This window comes from Chinchilla lanigera, unplaced genomic scaffold (assembly GCF_000276665.1).
Source record: "Chinchilla lanigera isolate Chin_1 unplaced genomic scaffold, ChiLan1.0 scaffold00010, whole genome shotgun sequence".
NCBI classification, from domain to species: domain Eukaryota; kingdom Metazoa; phylum Chordata; class Mammalia; order Rodentia; family Chinchillidae; genus Chinchilla; species Chinchilla lanigera.
In genome coordinates this window covers 16,448,161-16,463,542 of record NW_004955411.1, presented here as the reverse complement: position 1 = coordinate 16,463,542, position 15,382 = coordinate 16,448,161, and the positions used below count along the sequence as shown (strand labels likewise).

Genomic DNA, 15,382 nt, shown 5'->3' with positions numbered 1-15,382 from the left:
GTTTTTTGGTATTTTATGTATGTAACATTTGGGAAAGGATACATAGCCAAATTTATGGTTGATAATCTTTTGTTTTATTCAAGGTTTTTTTTGAGACAGGATCTTGCTATGTAGCCCAGGCTGGCCTTTCAGTGATCCTTCTGTCCCAGCCTCCTGAGTGCTGAGATTACAGGCATGTGTGCCACCACACCTGGTGTTTCATTGAAATCTTAAAATAGTGTTAAAGTCTGGTAGATGCCCTCTCCATTAAAAAGTAATAAAACCTTCACAGGGAAATTTTAGAAACTATATTAGGGTGTATTATTTTTGGTTGCATATTTTTTTGTTAGTTATGATAGTTACTACCTTTTGATAGTGAAGGTAATATGTCTTAGTTTTGTAATTTCCTCATGTTAAGAGTTATAGATAGAAGTGCTAATGGTATATATTTGGTTAATCAGTTATATTACCTTCTATTTTATTATGGTCAGTTTGTATCTCAAGTTAAAAGACTTGTTTTATATTATAAGCGATGAAAATGAACTTGTATAACTTTTGTATTTTTAATATTATCAACATGACTATTAATTTCCTAAAATAGTTACTATGTAGTAATTGTCTTACAGGTTCACAGAACTTTACATAGAAGAATTGGAAAGTAAAGAAGACCTACAAATTCTTATTGTGGACTATCTGAAAGGGTTGAGTATAAATAAGACTACAGTGCAAGGAATTATAAAGTAAGTTCTCTTCGACTTATCTTTACGTACTTTGTCTCTGAATATAACAGTGTATTCCATGTAGACACACATACATTTGTTTTCCTTTTTTGCTTCTACCTGGAGAAGACTGCTGGAAGGATTATTATTTAGATTGATTTTAAACTTGGAATCTTAGGTAAACTTCATGAGATTTTTCTAAGCAAAGTACATAGAGAGCTAAAAACCACCACCTGTGTGAGAATGTGTGATGATTAGTATTTTCCCAGCTACCTCTGTATTGATAACTAATAACTTAAATTCTTAGAGGAAATATAAATGGCTTGTAGCTGGGCGTGGTGATGTACACATGTAATTCCAGCACTCTGGAGGCTGAAGCAGGAGGATTTTGAGTTCAGGCCCAGTCTGGGTGGTTTATTGACTTAGCAAGTAACCCTGTATCAAAGCTTTTAAAAAAGTACTGGGGATGTAGCTCAGTGCAAAGGCCCAGAGTTCATTCCCCAGTGCAGTTTCTGTAGGGTTAATCTGTCTTGATTACATTTATTACTCACAGTTTACATACTAGACATGAGAGCATGGAAGGTCAAGAAAATTTATTGAATTGAATTGGGAATCAGTAGAGTCTTAATTCTTGTCAGATAATTGAATTCTAGTACTAGCTCTAGATGCTAATAGTGTCTTTCTGGGCAGATCACTTAACTGTCTCTCTGTCCTTGAGAAAGAAATACAACATGTAAAAAGGTAGAAATGAGATTATATTACGGTTTTGGTTATCGACTTTTTTTTAATTTTAAAGAGAATAAAAACTTAAAAAAACTGTTAGAAATGATGCAGAATTTCAAATAATAAGATATGAATTCAACATTTTGTTTTTTTAAACAATTTATTGAGTACCCCTGTGCTAGGGACGTACTGTAAATAAAGACTATTTGGTTCTTCATTTGGAGCCTTAAAGCTAGAGGTGAAAATAACCATTAAATGGAGACATTTATTCAAAGAAAAATTATCGCTGGGAATATAGCTCAGTGGCCCAAGCGCCGCTTGGCAAGCACAAGTCCTGAGTTTGATTCCTGGTACCAAAAAAAAAAAAAGAAAAAAAACCAACAAACAGACAAACAAAGATCTTGCTAGATTGCAAAGAGGCAGAGGAAATCTCATTGGTGGCAGGAACTTGGATATCATGTGTGATGCATACTTGGTTGCATTTGATCTTATACTTGATCATGAAATTTATAAATTTCTGAAGTGTGTGAAATCCGTGTTTCACCTGGATCTTATCATACCATCTGGACGTGTGAAGTATGATAATGATTAGTATATTCCGTTGTTCATTGTATCTGCTTACTCTTTTTGTCATTACTGAGTGTACGTGTACCTGTGGCCCTTGAAAGCACCATGAGTTCTGTTTTTTTGTGAGTTCCTATCACCACTGTAGATTTTATAGGGACTTCATTTCCTCAAGTTCCAGCCAGCTGTAAAATAATGGGTTTGGCACTAGTATATTCTTGCTAAGGATCTTCTATTGTCCTTTCTTTAAGAGACAAAAGTGTTGTAGTTACTCTGCTAGTACATGTGTGATAGAACGATTGTACCTTGTTTGAAGGATATGGTACAGTGCATGCTAGCATATGCAAGGCTTTGGTTCCAATCTCCAACACTGCCAAAAAATAAGAAGTAAAAGACTGAGAACCTTAGAGTTACCAGGAGGTTGTATATAAGCCTGACCACTTGTGCTCTATACAGATGGCCTTTGGATCTTTTGGAGTGAAGTGGAAACTGTAATACCTTAGTTAACAAAGTTGCCTAAACTTTATTCTCTTTGTAGCTTCTACACAGCTTTGCGGAAAGAGTCTGGCACCAAACTGGTGGATGGGACTGGCCACAGACCTCACTACAGCCTTCGGACTCTCTGCAGGGCCTTGCGATTTGCAGCTTCCAATCCATGCAGCAACATCCAACGCTCACTCTATGAGGTCTTTTTTAATTTTTTTTTTTTTTTTTGGTACTAGTAATCGAACTCACAACCTCATGCTTGCCAGGCAGGCGCTGCACCACTGAGCTAAATCCTTGACCTCCAGCTCTTTCTAAAGTATACCTGATTTAGGAGCTGGGCAGATGGGCTCACCATGAGAAGGAAGGAATGGGGATAGAGTTACTAGGTTTGTCTGCGCTTTAGTCAGATGAACCCAGCACACTTCATACCGGAGGGCCGGTGTCGTTCCCCACCTCCAGCCCAGTATTTAACAGTGTTCACATTGTTCTGGGACGTGGCACCACCCAAAAAGCTTGCATTTAGTTCCTGTAATAAGTTGGGGTGTTACTGCAGAGGGGCACTTCATTTTATACATGTTCATGTTTGTTCTCCAGGGTTTTTGTTTGGGTTTCTTAACACAGCTTGACAGGGCATCACGCCCCGTAGTTCAGAAGCTCATTTGTCAGCATATCATCTCTGGTAACGTTAAAAGTCTGCTGAAACAGGTATGTTCTTTTTGGCTTTTGATTTGTTTAACATAGTAGGTTTTTTGTTTTTTGTTTTTATACCGGGAATCGAACTCAGGACCTTGTGCTTGTCAGGCAGGCGCTTGTGCCACTGAGCTATATCCCCAGCCTAACATAGTAGTTTTTTGAGACAGGGTCTTGCTATGTAGTTCTGGCTGGCCTTGAACTCACTATGTAGCCCAGTCTGGCCTCAAACTCAGAGCAACCTTTCAAGTGCTAGGATTATAGGCATGTACCACTAGCCCGGTTTGGGAAACTACTTTAAGTTTTACCCCATTTACCTGTGTCTGCCCCAATTTTAAAACCAATGTGTAACATTTTGTTTTCATTTCTTAAAGCACTTTTGTGTTCATATTTTGCCTGTGAGTTTTAAAGTTAGGAGCATTCAGAACAAGGCATCATTGTTGTTAACAACTTTTCTTTCTTTACTTCCCTCTCTGGAGGAAAACCACATTTGTCCTTAGACTATTGGTCATTTCTCAACATTTTTCTGTCTTTTAGCCTATCCCAGAGCCAAAAGGAGGTCGGCTTATTCAGGTTGAAGGCTACTGGATTTCAGTGGGAGATAAGGAGCCTACAATAGATGAGACATATGTTCTGACATCTTCTGTCAAGATGAACTTGAGAGATATAGTCCGAGTAGTGTCTGCAGGGTATGTGAGCCTTTTTTCTCACTGTTGTGACATTTTTATGAGCATATGCATTGATGTTAAATTCTAATTTACCTTCTATAACTTTGAAAGAGTGTCATTGCTACTCATTGACAAACTGAATTACTATTTTCTAAAATCAGTACTATGGCACGCCCCCCATTATGAGGTGCAAAGCATTGTTTCTAGTTGTACATTTCAGGGGGAGCAGTACGGAAAGGTAGACTATTTTGTCTGTCATTGAAGTTGTTTTTTGATATTTTCCTGATGAGTACTTACCACTCACTGTTAAGTAAGTAGTAGTCCTTCCACTTTTTTTTTTACAAGTAGTATAAGAAGTGTTGAAATTGTTTTCTTCTTTTCTTTTCTTTCTTTTTTGCAGTACAGTAAGTCCCTGACTTACAAATGAGTTCTGTTCCAAGAGAATTGTTCATAAGTCAGATTTACTTATAAGCCAACAAAGTGAGTTTTATACAGTATACCTGTAAAAGTTCGCAACTCAAGTATTTGTAAGTTGGGGACTTGAATCCAAAGCCTGGAGCAGTGATGGTGAACCTTACAGAGCTTTCAGTGATACAAATAGCCCACTATGGCACGTGTGCCATAGGTTCATCACCTGGCCTAGAGCATGCTAATTGAGTGTTCTGCTGCTGAGATACAACACCAGCTGTTTTTATTCTTTGCTTTTTTAAAAAATTTAGAGATAGGTTGTCTAGCTGACCTTGAACATGGGATCCTCTTTCTTGGCTGTCCTAGTAGTTGGGATTCTAGACTGTGTCACCACACCCAGTTTTGCTTTATTTTTTTGCAGCATGGTCTTGCAGTCCTCCTGCCTCAGGGTCCCCTCTCCCTCCATTCTGCCCCACTCTAATTCGTCAGCATTTACTGAGGAGCAGTTTTTACATAGAAACCTTTCAGTGATCTTTTCAGCTTGTCAAGGTGGCATGTGTTTGCAGTTCTAGGTATTTAGGCTGGAGTAGGAGGATTGCAAGTTCAAAGCCAGCCTGCGTAACATAGTGACACCCTGCCCTCCCAACTCCAAACCAGAAAGTTCTGTTATGGTGATATTAAATGGTGTAAGTAGGCATCCATTATTCTGTATTTTTGTTGGTGTAGTACTGGGAGTAGGACCTAGGGTCTTTATATTTTGTTGTACCCCAGCTTTTTTTTTTAGTTTTGAGGCAAGGTCTGGTAAAGTTGTCCAGACTCTGTTTAATTGCAGTCCTCCTGTCTCAGCCTCCCAGAGTATCCTTTTTCCTTTTTAGCACTGCTCGTATGGATTCTGCTTTCTTTTTCCTCTTCCCCTGCTCCCCTCCCATCTCCTCAATTACTTTATTGTCTGATGATATTTTTCAGAACCTATCCAGTGCTGATTCAAGGAGAGACATCAGTTGGTAAAACAAGCCTGATCCGATGGCTTGCTGCAGCTACTGGCAACTACTGCGTGCGTATAAACAATCACGAACACACGGACATTCAGGAATACATTGGTTGCTACACATCCAGTTCCTCAGGGAAGCTTGTCTTTAAAGAAGGTAGAGTTCGCTTTTATTTATTTTGTTTGTTTGTTTGTTTATTTTTCTTCCAGTACCAGGAATCAAACTCACTACCTTGTGCTTGCCAGGCAAGCGCTGTGCCACTGAGCTATATCTCCAGCTCCAAGAAGGTAGAGTTCGCTTTTAGACATAATTTCCTAAGTAATAGTTTTCATTCTTTTGAAATGGGGCTCGTTGACCTCTGTCTCTGAATTACAGTTAGAGGGTGATGCTTATGAGGAACTAGTTTCCTTTGGACCCTACTGATCTTGCCATCATTGTATACTGGCCTAGATTTTGAAGAAAGCATTTGAGCAACTGCTTCATTTCCTAGAGATTCAAAGAATGGAGTGAGACTTAGGGAGGTTGAGACTGGATTAGAACATTTGATGATTTAATGAAATCAGGTTTCAGGGAAAAATTTTGTTGGAAAAGAGGTATTTGTAATCCCTGGCTCTTCCTCCGTGAGTAAAGAGAAAGAAACTTCTAATTGATAATTGTGCTTTCTCAATATGTAGTGTCACAAGTTGTTGGGGCACATTAATTTGCTTTGAAATTTAATGATCTAAGATTTGCTGGTTTGTGTATACATTTTAAAACATTGGAGTGATTTGTGCACTAATTTTCAGTGTTTACTTCCTCCTAGGTGTTCTTATTGATGCTATGAGAAAAGGCTACTGGATTATCTTAGATGAATTAAATTTGGCTCCTACTGATGTATTAGAGGCCCTGAACAGACTGTTAGATGATAACCGTGAATTGCTTGTAACAGAAACACAAGAAGTTGTTAAAGCTCATCCTCGGTTCATGCTTTTTGCTACCCAGAATCCACCAGGGCTTTATGGAGGCAGAAAGGTATATATCTCAGCTCCCTCTCTTCTGTTCATTACCATATCAAAGAAATCTTTTTCTTAGCAGAAATGAGACATTTCTACCTCTGTTGAGTTTTTCATTGTGTGTTGAACAGCAGGTGCTCTAATTTAGGAATTAGACAAAAGTCAGTCGTCACTGTGCTCTTTGTATTTCCTAGGTACTTTCTAGAGCTTTCAGGAATAGGTTTGTGGAATTGCACTTTGATGAACTGCCTAGTCCTGAGCTGGAAACAATTTTGCACAAGCGGTGTAGTTTGCCACCCTCCTATTGCACCAAATTGGTTAAAGTCATGCTGGACCTTCAGGTATTTTATATCTTCCTTACTGTACTTAGTTTCAGAGGGAATGTGTTGATTAGATTTGGTGATACAAATTTTATAGTTTGTTTGGGTAAAAGTGAGTCCTTCCGTTGATTTATTTTTAGAGAGTAACATTTTTTTTTTTTTAAACATAGGATCTCCCTACATAGTACAGGCTAGCCTTGACTCATGGCAGTCCTCCTGCCTCAGCCACCCAAGTGCTGGGATTACAGGCGTGCCCCACCACCCTTGGCTTCTTAGTTTTTTGAGACAGGGTCTCAGTATGTAGTTCAGGCTGACCTTGAACTTACTCTGTAGCCTAGGTTGGCCTTGGAACTCAGCATTTCTTCTGCCTCAGCCTCCTGAGTGCTGAGATTATAAGTGTGTGCCACGACACCTGGCCTAGGGTCTTATTTTTAAAATACATTCTATTACTACCCAGTTTTTGTTTCCTTCTTTTATTTTGTTGGTGGGGAGTGAGCCCATGTCCTGTGCACGCTGAGTATGTGCTCTACTACTGAACTGAGTCCCCAGTTTTTGATTCGTTCGTTAAGCAGCAGTTTTACATCATAAAAATTTTTCTTATATTTACATGTGATAACAGTTTCCAATTTGTATATAGTTTGGCATATTTTGCTTAGGATAAAATTTGGCATATGTAAAGCACAATTTTTGTATTTTAAATGAATATAATGTTGGTTATTTCCATACTTACATAATTTGAATGAACACAACAAAGACTTTCTTGTGGTTCTCCCTGTCAACTTCAAATCCATGTTGGTTTTTTTTTTTTAATTTAATTTTCGAAGCATTTGGATTTACAGTTCTATACCACAGTACCCAGCTCCTTTGATTTTGTTTTTTAAAGAGACATTTTATAGTTATAAGTGTTCTTTGCCTGTAAGTATACATTGCTAAATTACATTCCAGAAAGTAAGAAGTATTAATTCTCTTAGCATTGGGGTTCCATATTGAGGAACTAGTCTTTTTGGATCTTTGATGCCATATGTATTATTACTTATCTTGTCTATATGGTGTATGAATTGAAATTCTGTTATTTATATTCATATTTACATAGGAGTTTGAATATTTCTCATCACATGATCATAGTGTTTTTGTGTTTCTGCAAAATGTATTTAGTGGAATGAAATTTTATTGGGTGCTTAAATTTGTTAGAAACTTTTTAAGTTTTACTACATGGTTACTATTAAGCATAACCAGTGCCCTTTTTCATTTGGTTTGATACGTCAATAGTCCTACCGCAGGAGTTCTTCAGTGTTCGCTGGAAAGCAGGGCTTCATCACTCTTCGGGATCTATTCCGATGGGCTGAACGATACAGGTTGGCAGAGCAGACTGAGAAAGAGTATGACTGGCTACAGCATTTAGCCAATGATGGTATGTTTTCAAAGTATAAAGTTATCTTAAATGTTATACTTTTTGTTAAAACAAATCTTACCCAAATTGTGGCTGATAGACATTTTCTTAGGTATTCCAGAAGCACCCTGTCTCTGTCAGTTCTTCAGTACTTTCGTAAGGGATCTGATCCTTCTCGTAGTTCTGTGGCTGTATATCAGTTACTAAGCTTTTATACTCTTTCCTTCAGATGTTCATGTATAGGAGTCTCAGTGTGGCCATAGCCCCTTTGAGAGTTCAGGCGGGTGGTTGCTGGTACCTTGGTGGGTCATTAATCTGTAATATGTGACTACAGACAGTATATACTGAGGTTTGCTCATTTTGCTCATAATTCATGGGAATAATTTATATGTTATTCTCTATTAATAGCATAGAAAGTATTTTGGAATCTTCTGATTTGAAATTAAATGAATCATTAATTGCGTACTTTAATAAAGTGAATAAGTAGAATGATTCCATGAACATTTTATTTTTTCTCTTTTTAAACAGACTTTTCTCCGTTTTTTTAGAAAATTGTTTTGTCATTCTGCTGATTGAACACCAGGGCCTATTCTCTACCACTAAGCTACATCTTCTGCTCTTTTATTTCCTCTTCTTTTTGGTAAAGAATAGAGAAGGAGGAACATATTTTTAAAACTTTGTATTGGAATAAAACATATGTAGGGCATTTTTATATATGTATATACTGTACAAATCACCACCTCCCCTGAGATTTAGAGTATTTTGAAATCTTAGAAGGTTTCTTCTTATCTCATATAAATGGAGATAACCACTACTGTAACGTGTCACAACTGTTTGATTTTTGTCTGTGGATAAGATTCATCTAAAAGTAATCATACAAAAGTAATCATACAATATATATTCTTTTGGGTATGACTTTCTCACTCAGGCTGATGTGACATTCAGCCATATTGTTTGTTGAGATCTCATTATTTTTGTGAGAGATAATAGTTCATCTATTCTCGTTCATAGTTAATTCATTTCTTAGCTGTTACGAATTTCATTTCTTAGCTGTTATGAATAAAGGTGCTTTGAACATCCCTTTTATATCTTTTGAAGCACACATGTGTTAGTTTTTTTTTTATATACATGTTAGTTTTGTGTTTTGGGCTCCTGCAAGTCAGGTTGCTGGGGCTGGAATAGGCTCTCCCAGCTTTTCAAAGTAGTTCTTAAGATTTCCTGTCCAGCAGCATGTGAAAGTTGCTGTTGCTTCCTGTTCTCCGCATACTGTAGTATTACCACTATACATTTTATGGCTCTTTTTTTTTTCAATCCTTAGGTTTTATGCTTCTGGCAGGCCGAGTCCGGAAGGAAGAAGAGGTTGATGTAATTCAAGAAGTCCTTGAAAAACATTTTAAGAAAAAATTGTGTCCTCAATATCTTTTCTCTAAAGAAAGTGTTCTGAAATTCCTGGGTGAGTGGATCAAAAACACCAGAGGAGTATGTGTCAAGTTATACTGTTAGAACCTAAATATTTATTTTACCTTGGATAGGTAAATTATCTACCCAGATATCTGCATTGGAGCCTAATAAGTTCAGCCACATCGTGTGGACTGAAGGCCTGCGAAGACTGGCAGTCCTGGTGGGAAGGGCATTGGAATTTGGTGAACCAGTCCTGCTGGTTGGAGACACTGGGTAAAATTCTGCGATAGTAACTCATCAAGAGATTTGTTTGAGTCCATATGATTATTTGAACTACCTCTGAATGACTTATTATGAAACTTAAGTGATTTCAATTTCTCCCTCTTTTTTTTTTCTTAAAGCGGCAAGATCTGTTGTTTGCTTTCCTTTATCTTTAGACTCCTTATTTATGGAAATTTTGTCATTGCCACTGGGGGCTCACTTTGTCTAATTCTTTTAAATAGGAAGATTTATAGGTGTGTATGGAGGAGAACAGTGGAGAAATTAGTTTCTCCTGAAAGTCTGTATGGATTAGATTTCTGTCTCCTTCATTCCGTTTCTCCCTTGGTTGCTACACGTAGGAAAGGATGGAATTTGTTTAGTCTGTAGGTAAAGAATATGGGCGGGCATTAGTATTTTGAAGAGGGGCACCGTGAGCCTGAGGCACAGAGAGCCTGCATTGGCCAGCACTGTCTTGTTACAGTGAGCTGCTCACCGTGGCTGTCCCCTTGCGCTTTGGGGCTTTTGCGAATATGCATGCTCCTTATTAATGTCCTGTATATTTTTAATAGGTGTGGGAAAACTACAGTTTGCCAGATGTTTGCAGCCTTAGCAAATCAGAAATTATACTCAGTCAACTGCCACTTAAACATGGAGACATCAGACTTCCTGGGAGGGCTACGGCCGGTGAGACAGAGGCCAAATGACAAGGTTTGTCCAGTAGCAAATGTTGATACATATAAAGAACTTCAGGTACATGAGTCAGGTATGGGGTTTTGTGGTAGAGTTTCTGTACCCAAGTTCTGTCTTGATAAATACAGTATATATACAGAGTCCACCACAAAAAAGTATACATCAAAGAAAAACTTGTATAAATATTTTAATACTAAATTTATTGAGACATTATGAGATTAATTACAAAAAGTATCAAAGTGTTGTCTATTAGTTTGCAGACATTTATTAATACAGCAAATGGCTGAAGTGTGTGTACATTTTTTGGTGGATTCTGTATTTCTTGAGATTTTTTATTGGTATTTATAAGGGGTCTGGTTCTCAGTTTTTGTCCCCTATTCTCTTACTTCTTGCAGAGTGAGCATTTCACCCCAGCAGCTAACAGGTAGCTGTGTGTACATTGTCACTTGAAGCCACTGACTTGCTCATTCTCCCCACTTCTTTGCCAATTGTAGGAAGAAAGGGATACGTCAAGACTCTTTGAGTGGCACGATGGGCCTCTGGTTCTTGCCTTGAAAGAAGACAGCTTTTTCCTTTTGGATGAGATCTCATTGGCTGATGACTCTGTCCTGGAAAGACTCAACAGGTACATGTGGGAGAGACTTGCCCTGTGTGTGATGTTTTTCTTGGCCTGGTTTTTACAGCTATTCAGTCCTCATGGGTGCAAGGTAAATGTCTGGAAAGTTGATGAGTCATAACTTTTGGCTTTAGCACTCAAGACTCTTTAGGAAATCTAGTTTTCATTGATTAATTTTCTTTTAATAGCCAGAAAGATGGATGGCGATATGGCAAGACTAAAACAAATGAGCCTAAGTTAAAATTTTTTTTTTTAAGGCAACATATGCACATAGTTTCTTAATGTTCTAAAAGAACTAGCATCATAATCCTAGGTCTTACGGTTATGAGTCATCTCAGTATCTCAAACTTATATTAGTCTTGATGCAGTAGCACCAATTATTTTTCTGTCTTTATTGAGGTGTAATTTGTATATCCTTATTGTATGTCCTTATTTTACATGTCTACAGTGATACATTGTTTGTTGAGTGACTGGAAGCTCAAACTCTCTAATATTAGAACGGCAAAGCTTGAATAAAAGTCTACTAAGTGTTCAAAAATTTGCTTGATTTTAGTGCTAACCAAAAATCCAACTTGAAAAATCCTGTATTGGCCGAGAGTGAGTCACACGTAGTTTCTTGATGTGGACACCCCAGTGCTGACACAGAGGGTGATACTTCATTCTCAGTACTGCTCTTGACAGCATATGGTATAGAGCTTGTGTTAGTGTGCCAAGGCATTCATCATTGTGCTTTTTTTTCCCTTGCTTTATTTGCATAAAATATAGTAATCGTGGCTCCAAAGAAAGTTAGTGGTACCAGCAGTAAAGCTAAGAGGAAAACTGAGGAAACAGTAGAGTTAAAGAAAGAAATTATTGTGAAATTCATTAAAATTTTGAACAAATTTATAAGTGTAAGTTTTGGGCCTCAGATCCAATTATATGGTTTTGTGTTATTTTTTATGGGAAAAATATCTTCAGCTCTTCAATTTTCCTGTGTTTAAACATACATCTAGAACAAAGTGATTTACAGCCAAAGGTATCACTGTATTTCACTGATAGTAAAATTACTGAGTCTTGTAAGCATCATAATACTAGTTTTACCTTTCCATAATTCAGTAGGATTCCTTGTGCACATTATATTTAGTTTCTCTTTCTTTCCCTGCTAGACAACCATAATCTACTTTCTTTGCCTCGAGAGTGGTCTTTTCTGAATCTTTCGTATAGTCTCTTCTCTCACTTTGTACCAGTGTTGTGAGATTGGTTTGTATTGTAGCATATATCATTCGTCGTTTCCTTTTCATTTCTAATAGTGGTAGATATCCCACATTCTGTTTAATCTATGCACTATTTAATGGCCTTCAGTTGTTAGCACTTTTTAATAATTATGAATAATGTCATAAACGTTGCATGGCAAATACCTATTATTAAGAGAAATGATGAATAGGGCGTATGTGGAAAAATGAGTTGTTTTTCTCTTGATCAGAAATATGTTCCATTACACAGAAATTGGGATAATGAGTTATACTAAAATTTGTGGTAGGAAACCATTAAAGTGAAAGCTCAGCAAAAGAGAGAACCTTCTTTTCAAAAATGGCAAAGACTATAAAATAGAACATAGAAACATTTTCCAATTTTTCCCTATTTTTCTTCTAGTGTCCTTGAAGTAGAAAAGTCTCTGGTACTGGCTGAAAAAGGCAGCCCAGAGGACAAGGATAATGAGGTAGAATTGTTGACTGCTGGGAAAAAATTTCGTATCTTAGCAACCATGAACCCTGGTGGCGACTTTGGAAAAAAAGAGGTAAAAGTGATTTATAAAGCATAATTTCTTTGTAGTTTTTTTTTTTTTAAGTCTTTATTTTTATTTATTTATTTATTTATTTATTTATTTATTTTTAAGACAAACCCTGAAGCAAGAGAATTGCTGTGAGTTTGAAGTCAGCCTAAATTACAAACTGACTTCAAACTCATAGCAGTTCTCTTGCTTCAGGGTCCTGAGTGCTGGGATTATAGATGTGAGCCACCAGGCCCGCCTCTCTTTCTAGCTTTTATGTCCGCTTACTGACACTCATAAATTTAGTGTATAATACTGGATAATACATAAAAATCCAAAAAACAGAATAATTATATTGAAAAATCTGACAGATACATTTCCCTATTTGACATCTCACATCTATGTGTGCCTGAAATGTTATTGTTTCCTTTTGCCTAGCCCTTTGCTCAGGTTGTCCAAATGATGCTCTTAAGAGCTGTGTGTAAAATTTATTTTGGTAGTTTTATGGTTAAAAAAAGTTGGAACTACAATTTAACACATTCACGAAGGTGCCATAATTTATGTATCCCACTGCTGGGTGACTTGAACCATCGGTGGTACTGTCCTGTGCATGACTGAACCACTTCTACCGCCAGTCGTACAAGTTGTCTGTGTACACAGAGAACAGTTGGCTGTATACATAGTCATGTGTATACTACTGGTGGTTCAAGCCAATGGGAACATGTTAAACCTCTGCTCTTAAAGTCTGTAGTCTTAGAATCAGCCTGGTTTAATAAGTGACATTTAGAATGACAAAAGTCTCAGCCAGAAAACTTCTGTTTTGCATGGGTAGTGTATCTGTTCTCTTAAGGGTTATGTAAGTCACTGTTGGCCAAGTTCCTTCTGTTCAGATATAGCCAGGAACCAACAACCTTGTGGCTTTCAGGCTGGCAAAACCTTTCAGTGGAGAAGGCAGCATTACGCTGATCTCAGTCTGATAAGTTAATGAAAAAGGATAGTGTCGTGATAATAGCTTGGGGATGATGAGAAGAAACATGGATTGATCTTGAAGACAGTTAAGACTTTGGTAACTTGGTGGCTGCCTAAAATGTGAACATGATACTTAGGACTAATTTTCTTCAGTACTATTAGAAAAAAGAATATCTTTGTGCCTTAAGAAATGCCTTGAAGAGAAGAATAAAACATACCACAATTTTAGACTCAGAACTAAAAACTGGCTTCTTAACAAGTGGAAGTACCATAGAGCTCTGATTTTAAGATTACTTATGTTGTTAATTTGCCTGTCGGGTTAGTTTAAGTGTTTAAGACCAAGGTTGCCAACTTTTACCTAAGGGAAGCTACCCTTTGTTCTTACATTCCCGACAAACAGAGCACATAGGATCCTAAACACCAGAGGGCTGGTGGGAGCAAGAAACACACTCTCACAAGTTCTTTAAAAGCTGCTTCTGACTACAGGCACTCTTCCTGGTCGTTCTGTAGTACACCAGATAGGTGATTGCCAGAGAAAGGAAGTTGTTGTCAGAGTAGTAATTATACATGTACAGCTTTGCAAACATTTGTAAAGAGAGGTTAACTGACCTTCGAGAAGGGTAAGAGGAATGCAAGAGGGCAAAGGCCTTGAGACTAGAGGAGCTAAACATTCTTTATTATAGAAGAGGTGAAGTATATTCTTCCTTGTAATTTCATTTCTATTGAGCCACATGAAAGTTTTTTTTTTCTTGTACTTCAAATATTGCTATGGGAAGTTTATTTATGTAATTAAAATAGAATAAAGGTAATAGAAAAGGAAAAACCTTTGCTGAAAGAGTTCACATTTGACTGGGGCGGGAGTCCTGCTTGACGACTTATGGTATGTAAGACCCTGACGCTCAGTCCCACATGCATAAGGAACGATGAGAATGCTGACATGGAGGTTCCTTAGCTAGATCTATTAAGGATCCAGGACAGAGTAGCCCTGCACTAAGTATCTACTACTAGAGTAACTAAGAGGCATCTAGTGTTTGCTGAATTCATAGCTAATGTTCTTTCAAAGGACTTGTTTTACAGTTTTCTTTATAGGGTTTAAGTTTACAGTTTGTGTTTCTTGCAGCTGTCACCTGCTTTAAGAAACCGGTTTACAGAAATATGGTGTCCTCAAAGCACAAGACGGGAAGATTTAATTCAAATAATAAATCGTAATCTTCGTCCAGGATTGTCTCTAGGCAAAACAGATCATAAAGGTGAGTTTGTAGTAATGGGTCAAAGTGTATTGGGAGTGAGAGTTATATTACAGGATATTGGCAGTGTGTGTATATGTTAGAAGGATAAGGGAGACAGAAATAGGAACAAAAGAAATCCAAGGAAAATACTAGGCCATTTTTCATTTTTTAGGTATTAAAGTTTCTTTTTATTTTAATCATTACAACCTTGAGAAAAGCTTGTAGAGTTAAACTGCATGTTTTGAGTTGTTAGCAACTAATTTATTATTCTTTTACTAAATTTTATTTGAAAGTTTTCCTTTTATTATAAAAACTTCCAACAATAAAATAAAAAATTCTTTATACTTATAACCTAGATTTAGCAATTATTTTCTTTCTTTCTTTTTTTTAGTGTTGTAGTGCAGTACATAGTGATTACATTCATCATGGGGAGTTGGTACATGTACATAATCTTAATAGATTTAGCAGTTCTTAAAATATCCAATAAGAAAATATTTAATATAGGAGTTTATGTTGGGTTGATATATCTATATATATA

The 15,382-nt window shown here is 37.1% G+C and overlaps 1 protein-coding gene across 5 annotated transcripts in view; it reads left to right on the top strand.

Annotated features, from left to right (window-relative positions):
- Mdn1 (midasin AAA ATPase 1) overlaps positions 1-15,382 on the top strand; it is a 143,603-nt gene that overhangs the window by 45,210 nt on the left and 83,011 nt on the right. For all 5 annotated transcript variants that reach the window (XM_013510773.1, XM_013510772.1, XM_013510771.1 and 2 more), the window contains exons 20-33: positions 606-719; positions 2,524-2,671; positions 3,066-3,176; positions 3,699-3,850; positions 5,204-5,382; positions 6,029-6,237; positions 6,413-6,559; positions 7,808-7,949; positions 9,247-9,381; positions 9,461-9,602; positions 10,160-10,298; positions 10,775-10,905; positions 12,529-12,673; positions 14,736-14,865. In XM_013510773.1, coding sequence (XP_013366227.1) covers positions 606-719; positions 2,524-2,671; positions 3,066-3,176; positions 3,699-3,850; positions 5,204-5,382; positions 6,029-6,237; positions 6,413-6,559; positions 7,808-7,949; positions 9,247-9,381; positions 9,461-9,602; positions 10,160-10,298; positions 10,775-10,905; positions 12,529-12,673; positions 14,736-14,865 — 2,024 coding nt within the window. The remainder of the gene's footprint in view (positions 1-605; positions 720-2,523; positions 2,672-3,065; positions 3,177-3,698; positions 3,851-5,203; positions 5,383-6,028; positions 6,238-6,412; positions 6,560-7,807; positions 7,950-9,246; positions 9,382-9,460; positions 9,603-10,159; positions 10,299-10,774; positions 10,906-12,528; positions 12,674-14,735; positions 14,866-15,382) is intronic.